The sequence below is a fragment of the Echiichthys vipera genome, assembly GCF_963691815.1.
Source record: "Echiichthys vipera genome assembly, chromosome: 1".
In the NCBI taxonomy this organism is placed as follows: domain Eukaryota; kingdom Metazoa; phylum Chordata; class Actinopteri; order Perciformes; family Trachinidae; genus Echiichthys; species Echiichthys vipera.
The window spans coordinates 12,258,815-12,279,233 of record NC_139826.1 but is presented as its reverse complement, the minus strand read 5'-3'; the positions used below and the strand labels follow the sequence as shown (position 1 = coordinate 12,279,233).

At 40.6% G+C, this 20,419-nt stretch overlaps 1 protein-coding gene across 1 annotated transcript in view; it reads right to left on the bottom strand.

Annotated features, from left to right (window-relative positions):
• Window positions 1–4,691: 4,691 nt before the first annotated feature.
• LOC310948307 (AT-rich interactive domain-containing protein 3B) overlaps window positions 4,692–20,419 on the bottom strand; it is a gene marked incomplete at its 3' end in the record, with an annotated part of 53,516 nt that continues 37,788 nt past the window's right edge. The window contains exons 5-9 of the mRNA XM_083915390.1: window positions 9,152–9,335; window positions 7,422–7,678; window positions 5,469–5,744; window positions 5,025–5,117; window positions 4,692–4,891 (exon numbers count right to left, since the gene is read on the bottom strand). Of these exons, the coding sequence (XP_083771516.1) occupies window positions 4,692–4,891; window positions 5,025–5,117; window positions 5,469–5,744; window positions 7,422–7,678; window positions 9,152–9,335 (1,010 nt within the window). The remainder of the gene's footprint in view (window positions 4,892–5,024; window positions 5,118–5,468; window positions 5,745–7,421; window positions 7,679–9,151; window positions 9,336–20,419) is intronic.

Sequence of the window (20,419 nt, the reverse complement as noted above, 5' to 3'; positions counted from 1 at the left end):
GATGGGGAAACAAACTTTCACAACTTGCAGTGGGAAATGTACTGAACATAGTGTGCCGTGAACACAGTGGTTGCAGTGTGATTGGGAGAAGCTGTTACATCAAGTGCACTTGAGAAAGAATGACTCATAAAAAACTTAGGTGATGTGCTTGTGGAATAACCAAAGTGACAGATTCCAATAATGAAGCCTCGAGGTTGTCTTTCTTGTTGGGCAACTTACTGAACCTGTGACAGAAACCTGGACTGTTTGTGTGAAGTGAAAATCAATAGATGTGTTTTAACTTTCTAGAAGTCCACGTTAGAGGATGTGAAAATGTTTGTGGATGCAAGCTTTGACAACATGGGCGTGAATCACCCACTCATCAGCTGCTCTCAGAGGCCCAATGACACTTTAAAGTAGAAATAAAACAAACACACATGGAAATAAGATATAAAGTAAAACTTTATCATGACATACAAGTTTAAAGCCCTGAGAACCATATCTTTATATTACTAATGTGAACAAAACTGAATGTGTGAAAACCACTTTGGAAAAGTGCTCCTCTTAAATACAATCAGCACAAACCAGTTTTTACAAGCATTCGTGTGTTTTGTCCTATTTTTTGTTTGCTTTAATCAAAGAGAAAACTATAATATCAGTAATATCATTATTACCATGTCCATAATAATAATAACAGTACAAAAATATGCACAAACCCCACAGTTGAATTAATATACGGAGCATTGTACAAGCCAAAAACAACAACATAAAATTGATAAATGAGGTATTCAATAACCACTTGCATATGCGCCTGTTTTTACACAGATCAGGTTAGTTTTTAAACAATTTAAAACTGAATTAACTCCAAAATCATCTGAGAGACAAAAGGTTCTGCAGACTTCTAACTTCACAGCTTCCTGAGTGACGAGACCCCGTCTACAGTTACTGACGACACAAATCCAAAAATGCAAAATTAAAACCAACGTTGCATTCAGCAAGTGACCGCAGCTCCCGTCAGTTCTCGTCTCTCAATGCAGCTACAATATCGAACGCAACAGTGACTGCAGCCCACTGCTCTGAGGTATTGTGGTATGACGAGGTAGGGGCGGTCTCTAACACACACACACACGCACGCACGCACGCACACGAATGCAGGCTCACAGGCACGACATATCAGATATACTCATCCACACAGCAAATCAGGTGGCAAGAGCTAGGAGGTTAGTGAGGTGATAAAAGAGGTTGCTGGCTTGAATCTTGAGATCAGAGAGGAGAAGTGAATGACCAACCCTCAATACTTTCCACTCCTTATACAACGAACAGCAAAGTGCCATTCAACAGCAAAAGATGACTGTGGGTCAACGGGGGCAGTCCTCTGTCGACAAAATGGGAACAGCATGGATGTAAAGGAGGCTAATGTTGGAGAGAGCATACCCAAATTTATTTAAGATTTTTAAAAATGTCATCCAAACTTTGAGTAATCGCTGCCCCCTGTGATATAACAGATGTAAGATGTACAATGTGCCGCCTGCAGTAACCCTAATGGTATTACAAGTGTATGTAGGTGGGATCTCACACACACACACACACACACACACACACACACACACACACACACACACACACACACACACACACACACACACACACACACACACACACACACACACACACACACACACACACACACACACACACACACACACACACACACACACACACACACACACACACACACACACACACACACACACACACACACAGGCAGTGAAGCTACACTAAACAGTCATTGCTTAGACTGAGCAGATGAAACAGAAAGCCTGGACTTAGAAACAAGAGAATGTTTCAGTAACACAGCCTAAGGGATAAGCTTAACTGTTACTAAAAACAAGGTCCACTCGGACAAAAAAATAAAACACAAATAAATAGCAAAACTCAGTTGTTACCAACAGCAAAATGACAACTAGTGTCTAACGTCTGATTGTATTATTTTTGCCAAAATAATAAGTGATTACTCTCCAAAGGATTAAGCTTGAAGAGAAAGACATTTCCCCAGCCAGTCAAGAGAAGACTGCACTGGCCGGATCTCACCAGCAACTACTTTAAGGCAGCATCTATAGTTCTCACCTTTATAAAATACAGTTATGTGTCATACAGGGTTCTGAAGGGTGCTCCAAAAGGACATCCATCACCGTCCTCAAACCCTCAACTGTGATCTGCACTGCAAAACCTGACACATATTGGCTAAAATACAGTCTAATAAAAGCAACAAGGCTGCCCACCTCAGATCACACTGGGCTTAAAGAGGTTTCTAAACAATTAAAATGCCTCACATTCAACACAGATAAAGCTAGAAAATTCATTTTTTTAATCCTTTGTGGTATTCCAAAATGCTAAAATTTTACTTTAAAGGGAGAAAAATACCTTACAATTGGATGGATAATCCAATTGTTTCTGGATTATCAGGAAGTGGGTGTTTTCATAAAGGGGCCAGATGAGTGTTCCTGGCTGAGAGGGCATGGATCCACACTGGGTGTTGTGTTAAAAGCCAGCCCAAGAGTCCATCGATGTAAAGGATTACATTAAGGAGAAAGGACAGCATCTGGGGTACTGTTCTGGATAGCAAAACTTAAACATCTGCTAACACTAATGCCTGTACATGTCATGTACTCACATTTTGAGTCTTTAAATCCAGTTATAAATTACTTATTTCCATTGTAACTTTCCAATAATCAAGTCATGCTGTAAACCTTGAAACAAAGGGAATTTACCTCACCTCACCTTAATATATTTTCACTTGCTTTAAACTCAAAATCAGATTAAATTAGATTAAATGCAACATTTTTGTGCAGTCCAAAACAGACCTCGGACTGCCTTGCTGTGACTACAGCGGATGTGGGCAGGATTGTACGAGGAATCGGTCAAGAGGAGCAACCCGGCTAGTCTTTGGTATCTAGCTGTGCAATAACCAGAAGATTAGGGTGTTGAAACACTGGTCACATGATTGTACACATGCATAAAATTTCACCGCCGTCCTGAAAAAATACGTTAACTGCGATTAAGGTGGTCACAGTCAAATTTAAGGTTAACATGGTTGATTGTTTTACATTTTTTTGACTTCTTGATACCTGTTGACAATCCAACAAATCTGCATGTGTCAGTGAGGGGCTAACTATTCTGTTCCCTGAAAAAAAAAATGCAGATATATCACTCTCCAAAGAAAAAGAACAGAAAGGAAACGGAAGCAAGCATATAACAAGTTATACAAGTGAACACAGGAGGAGAGAGATAGCGAGCCCATCCCAGTTCTGTCTGTCCCCAAAAACGACCAGCAGTGTGTCAGTACGTTCACGTTTCAGTTCAGGTAGGATTTCCATCACGGCTTGTGGCGTCAAGTCTGGATGGCTTTGCAGCCGTATGAGGTATGTGTTGTAGCTCTCCTTTTGAGAGAGTCTGATGAGGTATTCTTGAACAGTCGTGTAGACTTGTGCATTCTTCAGGTATGAATCCCTTCTTTCTTTGAATTAACAGCAATTCCTTGCAGTTGTCACATTGCTTCCTGAGAGAGACGCCCTCCAGAGCAGAGAGGCCAGTATGACATCTGAGAACTACTGTATGTATTGACGATGACGCCGTCAGATTGAAATTGAGCTTTGTGGCTGCGGCTGGAGGAAGGATGCACAAACAAAATTGGGGACAACAAACTCGATTCTGTACGACCTATCTGCAACATAAACGGCAGCCAGGTGGAGCGATGAGAACAGGGTCTGCTAGGCCCGCTGTGGGTGGATTAAAGTAGCTGTTCCCCCAACTTTGTGCGCGGCATCTTGGTGAGTTTACATCTTTACATCTTGGTGAAATCATGTCCATATTGGGAGGTTTTGGTACGTTATTAACCTTCCAACCAATATAATGAACATGATCTGAACTGAGGGCGGAGTCATGAAATTAGGTATATTTAATGTGCTGATCTACAGCATCTGATCATTCACCAGTTTGAGTTCAGCAAGAGTACAGTGTGATGAAGAAACCTGAGCGGCCCGGGTTGGAGGCCTGTCACTGTGAGATGGCTGCTCTGTACATGAGCTTCCACTGGTGAGAGTTACCCAACTTCCCCTGATTGCAACTAGGTCAAAAAAGAATATAAAAATAAAGGTGATTCAGGTTAAATATACTACAGCTCCTGAGGTAAAGACACCACTGCAGGTTACTTGATTTGAGGTATGTAAAAAGAGAAAAAAAAACTAAAAACAAAATCATTCTAAAACACAAAATTTAAAAAGAAGACAAAATGGCAACAAACAAACAAAATGTTCTAAGATAAAACTTTTCAAGTTCAGTTGTGACTACACCTGTCAGTGGGTTTTGGCTGAGCTGATTGTGTTAAGCATGTACATTAGGATTAACAAGTATGTATGTATGTGTAGATTGTGTGCCTGTTTATGTATGTAAGTGTGTGTGTTTGTAGTGTAGTGCGTGTATTTGTTTGTATGTTGAGTAAAATGCATAGCTGTGCGTTTGGGCACATGCTGTCATATAATATCCTGGGCTCTGTGTTCATGATTGGACAGCCAAGAGGTTGACAGGGTTTGATGAGGTATTTGTTGTGCAACAGTTTGTTAAACTTATCGGTTTCTCATTGTACTGAATATTCTTGCTGGGCCTCCAGGTTAAAGAGAGGCCTGGGAAGCAGGTACAAAGGGCAGCCTGAGTTAGGGTGATCCGCTGGGGGCCGGCTCAGCCGAGCCAGGGCCCTTGGAGGAGGAGGAGGAGGAGGACGAGGGGCTGAGGGTCTGAGCCAGGGGTGCAGAGAAGCCAAAGCTAGTGCTGGTTCCAGCAGGGGGGGCTGAAGTAGCAGCAGCCGACACAGCAGGCCCCGGGGCCCCACCAGACTTCTGGGCAAACAGGGTTCCTGTAGGAAAACATGAGGCATCAGTGCATGAACATGCTGCCTTTATCACTAAAAGGCTGAAGTGAGGGATTCACCATATTATTACTATTACTATGTTACTATTTATAAATGTTAACTCCTTCCCCATACAAACCTGAGTAGATTGTGCCATTGACTTCAACTGAGACAGTGATGCTGGCATTTCCATTGGTTGAGATGCTCAGAGACATGTCCTGCTGCTTCTCATCTGAAGACACAGAAATATAGTTTTTAATGTATTCTCCTGACACATTTGCCCTCAAAATCTTAACATTAGTACATTAAGATATCCTGGTGCCAAGTCCAAATCAAATCAATACTGACTTCAAAGGGCTGAATACTTATATATAATTATTTAGCATTTTATATCTGTTTATAATTCAGTTAGATTTGTAGAATTGTGTTTTATCTTTGACATTGTTGAAATTAAATGTGGCAAACCTTGTAAACTAAGATTTGCTTAATACTAAGTTCCTCTTTTGCCTCAATGGGAAAACACAGAACTTACAACATTTCCAGTTCCTTTTAACAGTATTTTGCCAAACTTGGCTGCACTGACCTCTGGTGGTGATGGTGGGGGCTCCCAGGCGCAGGTTCATGGGCATTTGGGAAGCCATGGCCAGCAGGTTGTGTTGGAAAGCCTGCTGCATCAGGCGCTGCTGCTCTTCCGCTAAGCGGGCCATCTTCCTCTCTGGCCCCTCTCCTCCGCCGCTGGTCTCCAGCTTTTCTCTCAGCTGCTCCAGCGTGGCGGCTCTTGCCAAACCTGCGACCTGCTGGTGACCCAGGGCCAGTGCCATGGAGGGTCTCGCCGCCATGATGGAGGGGGTCAGGTCATCTGGAAGAGAGAAAAATGGGGGGTTAGTCACATGAAGTAATGGATCCATGTGGCAATCTACATCGAGCAAAAATAATGTACATTAGGTGAATGTGATTTGTTGTCTATGTGTTGGTCCTGTTGCAGGGTGCACTCTTGCCCAACATGAGCTGGGATAGCTCAGCCTGTCCAGTATATATTAAAACGGATATATGATCTACCATATATTACCATGGGATAATTGGAATATTTAATTAATATCCGTAACAATATAGTTGGATCCAAATTTGACCACAACAAAGAAAATTTAAAAAAGAGCCAACAAGCAAACCTCAGGTATGTTTTTAACATAAGAAAGGTTTAATAAAAATTAAAGACCTCAAGGCTAAATTTACATACTTTTACTAATAAATGACCATTTTCGTTATAATGGACAAGAATGAACCCAGAATCCCTATTTAAGAAGTACTTACTGAAATAAACACAAAACAGTTACATATCAGTGGTGAGTTGGTCGGTCAAACCACGTGCCATCCTATCCAAGCCCATAAAGCGGCTGACAGGTAAAATACAGTGCATTTCTCAAGTCAAACCATGGATACTGTCAGGGTCCACAGCAGTCACATTCCAACTAAGTCAAAGTGACATCAGATAAGACAGAAGGATAATGACAGTTATCAACAGGATCCTACTGATGTGGACTGAAGGCTTCAAAGTTCATAAAATGTCCCTCCCAGCGTGGGAACCATGTTATTAATTGGTAAAAAGGTGAGGGCTCTCCGCAGCCTGAGGCAAAATTGGTTCACACATGGACTCTTAAACACCTGGACTGACACGCACACACGCACGCACACACACACACGCACGCATACACACACACACACAGTCATATAAAAGAAATGCACACACACACACTAATGGCGGGAAGCGGTGGAGGGAAGGGACATGACTTGTTGCAAGAATGTAATACGCAAATGTAAAAGCACACTCTCATACCAACATTCCTGCATGTACACACTGTCGTACCAATACACATGCATACACATTCACACACATTTGATGAAACGGAGGAGCTGCTCAGATGAAAACTATTTTGGTTTTGGTGTCTGGGCTTGTAAATTATTATTTTAAATGCTTCGCTATCATATCAATACTGAAAAAGCCACCTTAAATGATTAATATTCAAACCTTTTTTGTAAGTATTTTTATTTTATTCATGTGCTTCTCCATTGCTATGACTAGTTGTAGTTTTCTAAATTGCTACAGAGGGCAGTATTTCCCTATGAATACTTCAAAGTCTCAGCACATTTATAACTGGAAGACTCCAGTTCAATCCAACATTATCTGTAGTAAACATTTACCTAGTTTAATATAACCATAGATCTAGAAAGACATTTATGAGCATACTGTAAATGCTTTTTTTCACACTACTTTAATTTCCTTTCACATATACATCTGAGAGCTGCCAATTTACGTGCAGCTATTAAACAACCCCCACAAACCTTTAACTGATTTTCCCCATATTGTTATTTGTGGAACAAAGATAAGCCTCCTCTTTACGCTGCCATGAAGCTCCGTTTCAAAATATATGTTTTGCCAAGTCTTGTAAAACTAGAGGCTAAGTACTTAGGTTTGCTAGAGGTTTTATTCAGGTCATCAGCAGTCTTTCTGTCTGGTTGTCAGCTCTATGGTTCCTACCTTTCTTCAGAGAGGGTCCTGGTGAGACCTGCAGGCCGTTGAGGGCCCCTGATGCTGCCCCCAGAGCTGAAAGGTGCATCTTGGGAGGTGAGAGGATGTGGGGTGCTGTACTGGGAGAGGGAGAGAAGCGGAACAGGCTGCTGCTGTAGCTGGGACGACGACCCTCACGACGGTTACTGTCGATGGCAGCCTGGAGCTCGCCCGGGGAGCTCAGGCCTTTCCTCTCGCACTCATACGGGTACAGGTATTTCATGTACCTTAGGAGAACATACACATACACAAAACAATACGTCAGATCATCACAGAAATATTTATATGGCAATTACTAGCATTGCACCACTATCTAAATCAAAATGGCTTTGAGCATGAAAACTGTCAAATTGTAAGAATATTTACTTTAATATACTACAAAAGCAAATTATACTGGATGTCAGCAGTTTCAATGCAAGAACAGTAATCTGAATCTCAGATGACCAGTGACTAAATTGACTTGTACATGAGGAATGGAAAAAATACAGGTGTGGCTGCAAATCAAAGAAAGTGTTTACATGTACTGCAGTTAAACCTATATTTAAAGTGAAACAATGATATAATATGCTGGTTTTCTTTTTTAGTTTTGGAGTGAGAGATCACAGTTTTGTATAGTTTGAAAAAGCCACTATAAATTACTGTATTGTCAATTTTAGTCACTGTTTGGATTGAATTTTGTATAAAAGAACACACCTTTTTAATTATTATCTCCAGCATTACTGTCATAGGGATTATGTTCCTACATTCACACAAAGCATGTTTGACATCTGGTTAGATGCATAAACAGGGCCAATAAATGTATCTCGTTATGTTCTCCAATTCCCTTCTCTGATTATTTAAACCCACTATGACATCTACAAAATCAAGTTACTTCAGAAATCTGGCAGCAACCTTCTTACTAACATGTAATAGCACAGGATTTAATGAGAGACACCTGGTATGACAATTGTGCAAAACATGTTTTGTATGCTGAATAGTATACTTAGATGACATCACAGGGGCTCCACAAGTATGCACAGTCACAGCTCTGGTATTTCTTCATCCCATATGAGCGTTCGGTAAAATGAACATAGAGTGTTGTGCATGCTGACTGCATAATGGTGGAATTGCAGATCAATAAGACGCTAAGAGCAGCATCCATTACACAGAGCTAACAGAGCAATGCTACACAACAGCCCATGAACATTAAAAATACATAAAGGTTAATTAGAGAACCCTTCTAGTGGACATGATAGTGAGGTCCGTCATCTACAAAAGGATTTCCATCGAGATAGCAAGAGCGTTTTAGTCGCGGCTTGGCGTACAATCTGTCAGTCAAACCCCACCTTAGTCATTGTGAACTCTGACCCAAATCACATCAATAAATCTATGGGAATCAATGGGCACTATGTGTGATGTAATGGACAGAGGGAGTGAATGTGAAGAGGGAAGGCGGCTTGGTGGAGGAAACAAACCCACATGTGTATAAACACACAGGCACGGGTTAATATTGACATCCGTACTCATACTAACACACATGAAAATCCACAAATATTCATGGAATAAGGAAGGGGCTTGTTTCCAGCTGAGAAGTCACACAGTTGAGATTCTTTATTTAGTTCCCGTAAATAAAAGATTAACATTAGACAGACTGGGTCAATTTATAGCTACTTCAGCCGGTGAAATGAATTTCGCTGGTTGTTTTGTGACACAAGACTTACTGTGTGCGCAGGGTGAAAGCTGCACTGGTGATGGAGGTGGGCAGGTTGAGTCCCTTTGTGATTTCTCTCCAGATCTTCTTGTTGATAACCTCCACCAGGCCTCCCTTCTCTGTCACCAGCTTGTACAGCATATACAGATCCAGCACCTGCTTGGCCATGATGGGGATACGATTGACTGGGGTTCCTATGGAGGAGAGGAAAACCATAAAATAAATCAATACAGTATGAATCATACATCTGAATGGAATAGTTTAGTGATGCACAATGACTGCTTTATGGTGGATGGATGTATTTCAAAGTGCATTTGTGTTTCATGTGCATGCATTTTTAACATGGACAATCCCAACGGGAATGGAACCCATAATGCTGACAATTTCTCTTGTGTGAGTCCCTGATGAGACATACTGGCACCTAACAAAGAAAACGCATTTAGAGCTTTCAAAGCAGGATAAATTCTAAATGATACATTAATTCATACTAATCAATGCTGAACAACCAGAATAATTTTAAACCCCTCGATACTGATCCAAGTGCTGTCAGGATGCTGGTAAAACAGGGGTGTCAGGCCTGTTGCCTTCACGCCTGTTAAATCTGGCTTGAAAACATATTAGCCCAGTTAAGGCAATCTGGCTTGACCTGGAAAAGGGGATTCACAAACAACACAAAGCAAAGCGGCTCTAGACTTTTGATACAGATGCATTAATCTTGTCAACAGCTTATCTGCACTGAGGCTTGCAGGAAGCGTGTGGGGAGGAGGGGGGTGGAGGACGAGGAGGAGGGAGGAGGGGGTGGTTCGCAGTGCGCAACGGAATCAAAAAGTGCAATGTGCAACAGTGTACACATGAAGCGGGAGGAGGGGACTGGGGATTGTGACAACCTGCTAATCCATGGGCAGCGGTGGGCGGGGGGCTCCTGGATAGGTCAGTATAATGAAGCTCATTTAGAGGATTGTACTGAGTAAATCCACACCCCTCTGCTGTTAGTTCTGCTGGGCCCAGTGCATGGGAGTCGTACAGATTTGCCCTCACAGCTAATGCCAGCCAATCCTTCAGCCCCTCTACAGCCTGCTCTTAACCTGGAATCAGACTCATTAATGACTTCGTAAAATAGCAGCGTGATCAGGCCATGACGATTAGCCCTGATTCATTTTCTTAAGTTAGCAACATGTCTTAAGCCATGTGCAAGGGGCCTACGTAGGAACACATGGACCTACATACAGTAAGTGTGGAGATCAGGAAGGTGTGGCAGAACTGTCAGAGCACTATGGCCCTGACCTGTGAAGTGCACTACTTAATATTGGTTGTAATGATAAAGGTGATGAAATGAAAGCTTTCTCTACTGTTGTGTTCACTGAAAATCTTGCATAAGTTTGTCAAGAAATAAAGCAGATTTCTGGAAGAAAAAGGCGGGATCTTTGTTTGTATATGATGAGAGAGAGAGACAGAGTCATAACCTGTTAATATACATGTCATTATGGAGCAGTGGTCGGGAAAGGCGATGGGGGGTTGGGAAAGCCGATGCCCACTGCAACCTATTGCTAGGGTCTATACATTCAAACACACACCAGCAAGTAATTGCAGGCAGCCAGGATAACACATAAGGAGCAGAAATACATGTATGTGTGTGTATATATGTATGTCCAGTGGAACCAGTTTATTAGGTACACCTGTAAAATTGAATGCAACCCAGTACAACTGGCAAAAGAAATCCTGCCTCTGTCTAGTGAATTAATGTCCAAGAACATTCATGTAAAAATTTGAAGGTTATATCAGATGATCTCGGATCAGATCTCACCCTGTAAAATGAGAATAACCACAGCACCGCAGCATACTGTATGTGGTTAATGTTATTCAGCTTGTTTATGCCACAGAAAATGCTGTTCTGGGAAAACAGCCATCTTATCTCCAAAGCCAATTAACAATAAGCAAAACAAACGGCCCAGAGGTCAGCTACCTTTACTGATCATTTGTATTAGCCTACCAATGAACAGAGCAAGAGAGGAGTGGAACATTTATTTAGTATGTGATGTCTCTGTTACAATAATACATTTTTATTAATCTTTTTTTTAATTTTAACACTTCACTTTTAAGAGTTGGTGGTAGCTGTTTCAAATTGTTTAATTTCAGAAATCCAAACATGTATTGTATACCTTTTCTAAATCAGTTACAACCAAGTTAACAGTGTATTTCAAATTCTTATCAGACGGAAAACTAGGTAAACTTTATTCTGAAGTGGCAGCCTAGTAAACTAAATGTAGATGGCAGACCTTTCACTACATCTCTGGACAGTAGCCACACTTCCAGAACCCACAGCGGATCAAAAGGAATGCTTTGCTGCCAGCGCCTCGTCAGTTATTTAATGCAGCATTGGACATCAATCCTGCATCAAACAATTAGTACAACTAGAGGGGTCAGAGATCAGCCAGGGGTTATTGATGTGTGAATTAAACTGCAGGTCAGCAGGAAGCCATGTTTTCATACTGGCCCGGACATGAACAATGAGAGCACAACAAATGAGACACAACAGCACTGGCCCCAGAGTGACAGGCCAGCAGTTAGTCAGGCTTTAATTCACGCCTCTCGATTATTCACCTCTTTATTAGTGTATGCTGTCAAATAAGATCAGATTATTGCTTAAAAAACATCTCCTAGCTGAGCAGCTCTATGTATTTTCCGAAGATGCTGCCACTCCCATCAAGATATATAATTATTAAGGGTTTTTGTTTATGTGTTTTTATGTTTATGTTTGGTCTGACCATCATAGACACATGTCATGTTTATTTATATATGTTTATCTCTATTTTCTGTGAATAATTTAGGTAATGTGTGTTTTTTGTTGAGTTTTTGACTGTTGTTGTTTTTTGTTATTATTTTTGTTATCACTGTTTTGTTATGGTGTTTGTAGTTTAATGTAGTTATTCACAGCAATATATAGATGCACAGGTGTGTGGAATCCAGGAGGAATAGCTGTGGCTATGGCCCCAGCTAATGGAGATCCTAATAAATTAAAATCAAATGTATTTACAATGAACTACTTTTAGAACACAGGACTACACACAGCAAGCCAAAAAAAATACAGGATTGGTTTGAGGGAGCAGTGTCTATATATATTTAGTGTACCAGAGATGGGTTTGAAACCTTAAACAGCATTAATTAGTCAACACTTGACATCAGCCAGGTTTCACATTTCACCTTGGCCCGAGCACATATGAAAACGCTGGGAAAGCACCTTTGATAATACCGTAATTGACCAAAAATCACATTAGCAACACTTGGGCAGTTAGCCAGAGAGTTCCCTAATTTGAGAGGCTGCCTTTGGTGTGCAACATCTGCTCCGTTTCCAACCCTGGAGACATTTAGCACTAACAGGCTTAATTAGACCAGCCCGAAACATTTCTTTTGATCGCAGCAGCACAACACCTTCGCCTCAAAGTCGCTTTAAGATGCGCTCTATTCCGGTGGTATAATTGTTCCCATTTCAACCGTATTTCTCATTTTCCTTAGAGAAGACGAGAGACCATGATCAGCAATGTTATGAGGGCGCTTTGTGACATTAGGCCATGCAGGCCTCCAGTAAGCAACTATTGGGTATTTCATCTCTCTGTAAAGCCCTGATTTGTCCACTCGGCTGCTCTGAGCCTATCTGTAATTGGCTGCAGGCTTCACCTCCCATCATCCTTTGCCCTGGACTGATTTTCCCCCAGGGACAGGGCCATCAGGAGCCTAGTGATTAATGGCACTAGGGGTCAGAGGTCGCTCTGGTGGGAAGTGCCGCGGCTGAGGGCCCCTGAACCACTCCCTAAGTCTTTCCTCCGACTTCAACAGTGAACACAAGAGGCACATGGCTTGTCTTCAAACGGCTAGACTTCAAATGATAAGGGATAACATAGATAGAGAGTCAGACGGGAGAAAAAAGGGTCTGACAAACACAGGCCTTTCAAGGATAATACTTTTGTAGAGAGTTTGATATTAGGTTAAATAACTTCTACATAGATAATCAATATTTTTATATTTGATAAATGTATGCCTGTGATGATTTCCCAGCAGGGAAAAAAATCATTTACACAATGGGATTATAAATATTTCCATTAACACAACACAGTGATAATAAAACCTGTTCTTGCAATCTCAATTATACAGTAAAATGTGTAATCAAGTAAAAAGCCTTTTAGTCGTCATGTCAGAGGCTGGAGACATTGATCAAACTATACACAATTTGTAATTATCCCCTATACTGCCCCGTGCATTGAGCAAAAGCAAACAGACTGTGAAAGACAGAGACAGACTTTCCATCTGAATCCAACATTAACATTCCCCACCTCACATCAAGCTTTCTATCTCAGTGGGAGCACAAAAAAAGGGAACAAGGTCATTTTATCTGACCCCTGACCTATTTTTAGTAGGAAACAGCTGTTCACATTAAAGAGCCTCTATAATAAATCAATTGTGTGCCCCTGGCGCCAGTAGTGGTAAATTACATATCGCTGACTTCACACGATGGGCATTTTTTTTTTAAATAATTAAGTGACAGAGCGACAGCCTTCCAGCAGACAACACATAGGAAATTAATTTTTTACTAAATGGTCAGTGGTGGGTGTGAGGTTTCACCAACATCTACAGATGATCTTAGGCAAGGGAAAGGAGACTCCAGTCCACCTCATCTCATGATCTTGGTTGCTTTAATCGTGGTAATCAATTTGAAGATTATTCCGTTGGATCGTCTACTTTTTTGGACTAGTGACAGGAATGTCACATAAGACAGAAACACAGAAAGAGCAGTGTGGAGAAAAGAATAGTGAGGTGAGCAGAGATAAATGCCAAAAAGTTTGAAAAAGAGAAGGAAAAAATTGGTCATAAAGCAAGGCAATTTTTGCTGCTTTTAGGAGGGAAGGATGGATGGAAGGAAAGGAACAAGGAAGGGGGAGGTGTAGTAACTAGCCAGCTGGAGAAAGACTGGATTACTGCTGTAAGGAAGGTGTCAGCCAACACAAACAGCCCCTGGCCTCATGGCAGTGTCTGAGTCCTTTCAGAGCACCCACCCACCCACAGCTTCCTCCTCCCGGGCTCGATCACCATATCTACACACCAGATAAGACCCGACCAGGGCTACATCTCACTGGACCAACTGTGAGTAAGATACTCTAACTGCCAAAGCATTATATAGATTGTCCACTATCAACAACACTGGACTAAAACAAGAAGATACATTATTTGAAGGCATAAACTGAACCAGTAAGTATCACTGCTGGTAGTGCTGGATTTTGAGCCATTCACCCACACTTCCAATTTATGAATTCTGTCAATACAGAACAGCCAAAACCCTTCATCAACATGGGACAGAGAGACACTGACAGAAGAGACAAGTGTCTGGACTCCACATGCTAAGTGTTTACTTTATGTCGGGCAGCCCCTGGCTGTTTAGTTTATATGTTCGTACGACGGGGCAGCATATTGTCAGGACTCTGCTCTGCTGGGGCATGTTTGCTTTATTTTTAATGCATGGCCAGGGACATAAAAGGTAAAAAAGCCTTGAGTGTATGGAACTTTCTATCTTTAGTCCAGGCAGAGCCACCACTCGCATGACGGACCAATTCATATCAAGTGTTAAGATATGCACCCTCCACATAAGGGAAGTTAAATGTAACGTTACACTATATAGATACATTACTATTCTAAGCATGACGCTATAGCCACAGCTGATAGGGACGCAGACGGGGATAGAAATAGAGGGACAGTCATCTAATAAAGTCTATAATACAGTATTGTGGGTCGATATGCTTTATACTGTTGGTTACTTTCATTCCTGCCATGTCAATAAATGCAATTAATGTGAACTGACAGAGGCAGAAAGGCAGAGAGACAGACAAAGGGAGAAATGCAAGACGGGAAAGAGAAAGAAATAATGGCTTATCTTCTGCCAACCTTGGTGATAGGGAACACAAAGAGCAAGGAAAACATCCTACAGAATAAATAACATTGGATCCAGAGAAGCCACATGTATCCATGTACAGAGACATAAAGACAATGTGCTTGATGTGAGGTGATTCACGACAGTGCAATAAAGAGAGTAACTTATGTGCAATAAAGAGATTAACTTATGTACGGAGAACACAATGCAAAGCACCACGCATCCTTCATCTGTGCGAATAAGTGACAAAGCAACTGTACATATTTCGGATCAGCTTAAAAAAAAGCATGGATTATTCACATAAGCACAAACTGCACGTGTCCTATTAGTGATTAGTATTTTATTGTAGCAACACCTTGACTATAATCTTCACTAAATCTGACAAATGCAATAGTCAAACTTCAGATTCAGCCAAGGCTGGTAAATAATTCAATAGAATTTATGGTCTTTCAATGGAACTGTATCGTGATGATCATATATCAAGATGTGATACACAGTTACATGGTCTAAAACTGGTAATAACAAACAGGGAATATCATTTGAAGATCGCAGTTTTACTTTTATATCTTACCATTTGTGTGCATGTACTGTATTTCAACAGTCAGTGTTTTACTTAAAACTGTAATGTTAACTTTGCACTAAGTTCTTAATAAAATGAGAAACTACTTTTCATTTGTCAAGTATTTATTTCCCAGAGGAGTATACAAAAAATGCTTTACCATGTTGTTATTTCATATAGACTATTTGTTTAATGGATTACCAGAAAACATGCTATATCGTGATATATGAAATTACTTATATTGGGATAGAGGATTAGAACCTTGTGTCTTGCCTCCCAGTTTTCCTTCCGTCTTAATAAAAAGAACAAATACTAAGAGGGAAAAAAAGCACATACAATGATGGATACAATGAAGTCTCTTGAAGCTATATTTACACAAGAAATAGTGAGGATATCTTCTCTCTAAGAATTATTACAGCGAGCAGGCAGCAAGTCTTCTGTGCACTGTCAACTGCTTCAGCGTGTGGTGTAAAACATCACAAAACTGGCGAGTCTCCAAACAGCCAGAAGCTGTAAATCTCACTTACTGCTGTTCACACACTGGGGAGGCTGTCAGACTACAAATAATGACACCATTAGATCTTGAATTACACAATTAGAAGTTTGTCAAGTGCAATTTGGTAGTAAATCTCTGCACGGATAAGCCCGATACAGTTTGTATGACATCTAAAGTACTATTAACTGTTTTGTCCAGCAGTCATTTTTCAGAGACAAACAGAAAGAAAGAGGGGTGAGTCAAAGAAAAAGAGAGAGAAACATGACACCTTCTCCATGAGGGTCATGAAGATGGGTCACCTGGTGAAATAGAGGAGGAGGGGGATTGAAAAGGTTGGATGGCGCGAAAAGTGAGATGGCCTCTCCAACTGTAACCCAAGTCCCCTCGATCCCCAGAGGATCAACTGACTGGACCCCAATCAACACCGGCTGATATGGAGCTGACAGAGAGATTGATGAACGGACGGATGGATGGTTGATGTCTCTTATGATGGTTATTCAGGGTGACTGGTCTTTCTGAAGGTTCTCAGAAATAGAGAGGACATCTCACATCTTGACAGGTGTATGTTAGATGGAGAAAATTGAGGTATTTAATAAGTTTTCCCAGGATGTCTGTTCATATCAAAGGTTCTGTGTGTAACGTTTTACATATATTAATCCTTTTTTATTGTCAATGTGTAGGGATGCTTGATATTGGCTTTTCTGCCGATATCCGATATTCCGATATTGTCCAACCCTTAATTTCAGATACCGATATCACCCGATACCGATATATGCAGCCTTTTAACACCTAAATTCATCACATATCACCTATTATGGAATTAACACATTATGCTTAATTTTATTGTGATGCCCCACTGGATGCATACATAAATGCAACATGGCTTTTCAAATGTAAACACAGTCTGTACAAAATAAGTTATTGAAAAAAGTGCCATTCATTTATTTGTTTGTGTATTTAGAGAGAATATTTTGCCTCAAACAACACAGACATTATCAAAACAAGGAAGATGCATATCTACAGTCCAGAGTAGTAAACAAACATAGTCCTCTTTTTCCAGACTGAGTAACCGGCCGTAACTTGGCAAATAATACAATCAATAAATCAGTAGTCAAGCTCAACATGCTAACCTGTATTGGATCTAATGGATACAGCACCAGAAAATAGCTTCTCGACGTGACTGTAAACAATGCTGTACAATTCGGGTAAACACTGGTCTGAGAAATACTTGCGACTGGGCACGACATAACGTGGCTCGAGGTACTCCACAAGTTTGGTGAATCCGGCATCTTGAACGATAGAAAAAGTTTGTTTCTTGGTGTTGGCTGTTGCTTCTTTTCATCACTTTGCTGCACAGATGTAGCGTATAACTCCGCATGATTCTTCTTGAGGTGGGTGATCAAATTTTATGTATTAAAGTGTTTCCTCCTCTCATAACTAACGCCTTGCAGTCATTGCAAATCGCAAATTCACTGTTAGTAGGTGACACTTGGAAATACTTCCATACCACGGACTTCTCATGCACCGGGGGAGCAAGCTTGTTAGCCACGGTTAGCAACATACGAGTCTAGCGTGTTGTTGTTGTTATACGTCATCAAGCACGCGCCTGTAAACATCCCATGTTGCATTCATGTAGACTCGGAAATGCTGAAGCCTACAGAACTAACATCGGTTGTAAAAACCTGATACCGATAATTCCCGATATTACATTTTTAACTCAATATCGGCATTGATAGGGATGTCCGATAATATCGGCCCACCGATATTATCGGACATCCCTATCAATGTGCAAAGGGATTGGAACTGTAACAGAAAAACTGAGACCTTCACCGCATTTCTCAACTACAGCTAACAACCTGTGAACTGACTTTCATGTAAAGGACTCGAGACAAATTTTCCAGGAAACTCCAAAGGATGTGACGTTTTGTGCACTCCCAATTCCTTTGACTCTCTTGAGCTTGCCTACAATAGTGATAGCTAAATGTAGTCCGCCAACGTCAAAAAACGTCCCTGCAGATTCCATACACGCTGTGTTTCCACTGTTGCTGCCGTTACACTGCTGTGTCTTGTGTAACGGCAGCAACTGCTCCAGCTCAGACCGCCATGAGTCCAACTGAGATCAGCCCCACAGTGCCGGGGTTCAGGCTGGCCGAGGGTCTGGGGGCCGCAGAGTTTATGTAGCAGAAGTACAGCATGTGTGGACTCTGTTGTGTGTGGTGTGGTGTGGTGGTTTTCCCTCGGTGAAAACAAATAGCTAATGAAATGAAGCAAGAAATGCCAGATTCATGTGGCATAGCTAAGTTACAGCTAGCTGGCTAACTTGATGATTAGCTTGCTTGCTAACGTTAGCTCCCTGAAACCTAGTGTTATTCTAAATATGATTGTAATTAATTTTACAGCATTCGCAACCCGAAGCTAGTCAATCATGTCAAGTCTCACTGTTTGGCCTGTTGCAAAGCAACTGGGTGCTGCATGCAGTTCAGTTAATGGCCACCAATGCTGCTAATAACAAGGTTTTAATAATATAATTTATCAAATACTGCATAAGTATCGCTTTCTAATTAGATGTGGACTTCACAGAAAGTCCAAACTGGTGGAGAAATGACTCTTCAGTAAATTAAAATAAGGGATGCATGATATATATCAATACAGATAAATTGTCTCAGTTAATTTCAGATCACAGACATATACATATCGGTATCTGGCCATGAAATGTTGCATTTTTAAAAAAAAGCTATGGATTTACACTGGAGATCAAAATTAGATGTTTAACACTTTTTATTTATTTATTTTTTACTGTTCAGAATTTGATAGAATATCAGCTGTAGCTACACCACTGCTCTAACATACATAACAAAGGCACTTCAACAAAACCTTTATTAAAGAATAACAACATTTCAGAATACGTAAATCAAGTATTAATAACTTGTTCTCTAATTTTGATCTCCAGTGTATATACATTTTATATATATTTATATATAAAATGCGTCCATCCCTTAGTCAGTCATCGTCATAGTCTAGTCACTCCACCCAGCAGCCCTATTTGAAGGTAACCAACCACTATCTGGGTATGTTTGTCTTCCATTAACATCTAGTTGACCAGTGAAATTGTGCAGATGCCTGCTGAATTTGCAATGTGTTAGTCAGAGGTCAATGCTTTCAGCGTGTTACTGTAAGACTAGTGTTCTACTGTTAGGAACTGATTTGACAAGCTTGACCTTATAAAAGTGTGCTTTTCTAATGGCTTCATGTCTGTACGCTGTACACCTTCACTCTAAATACAGCAACCACCTAAACCTGTTGTACTGCTCATACATGAGACATGCATGCAGTGTGTGAACAAAAAATCTCCACCCTCATTGCACAACTCCAAGTAAGGCTTGGCTTTATTGAAAATTTTGCATTTGTAGTGCTGAAAGATAAGTTTCTTTCCCAATACTTTGTGAACACAAACAGCAATAAGAGAAATTTGTTGAAATAGTGTGTAAAGACAAAAAGAAAAAAAGGAAATATCTGCTCAAATTAGTTTTCTATGCTACATACTTTTGGCTGTACTCAAAAAGTAATATGGTTGGTTATTCAGTTCTTGTGCATCCTGTTGTGCATACTTTACTATCACACTCCTGCATTTTAAGAATATCCCCCCTTCTTGATTGAACTGGCTGTAATTGTGATTAGACTGAAAATATCTTTTGGCAAAATTATATTTATGAGCAAGTTTATTGATACAAGGGCAAATAGTAGATGACAGACAGGACGTTTACAGTCGGGGGAGGTGAAATCTTTGTTGACATATGCAGCGGTTATAAACACTGATGATACAGGCCTGTATTGTGAGTCACAGCCAGTTAGGAAAAGGTCAATAAAAGTTGTTTTTCTATCCACAAGATGGACTACTCAAGAAGAAAAAGCATGAAAACACTAAAAGGTAGTAAATATTTTTAACATTGAGTACCAAAATCTGTTTGCAGTGTAAACTTGCTCAACTATGTCCATCTCATTTTTAATTGTGATGCATCAGATATCAAACTCTAAATATTAAACCCTTGATAACATGTACCAGCATTTTTGCGTCACAATTTAAAACTTAACAGCTTAGTCAAAGTGGATGACCTCTGTTCCATATTTACATCTGACTGGAAAATCAAGTAAGAGAAAGGGGACTCAATAGCTTGGCCATGTAGACAGACATCTCTGATCTTTTCACAAATGTCAAGAATGTATATGTGACAGCAACATAGCAATGGTATGTTGTACACATAATAAAAGGAGGGCCTTCGGCATCAATTGTAGATTCTTGTTATAA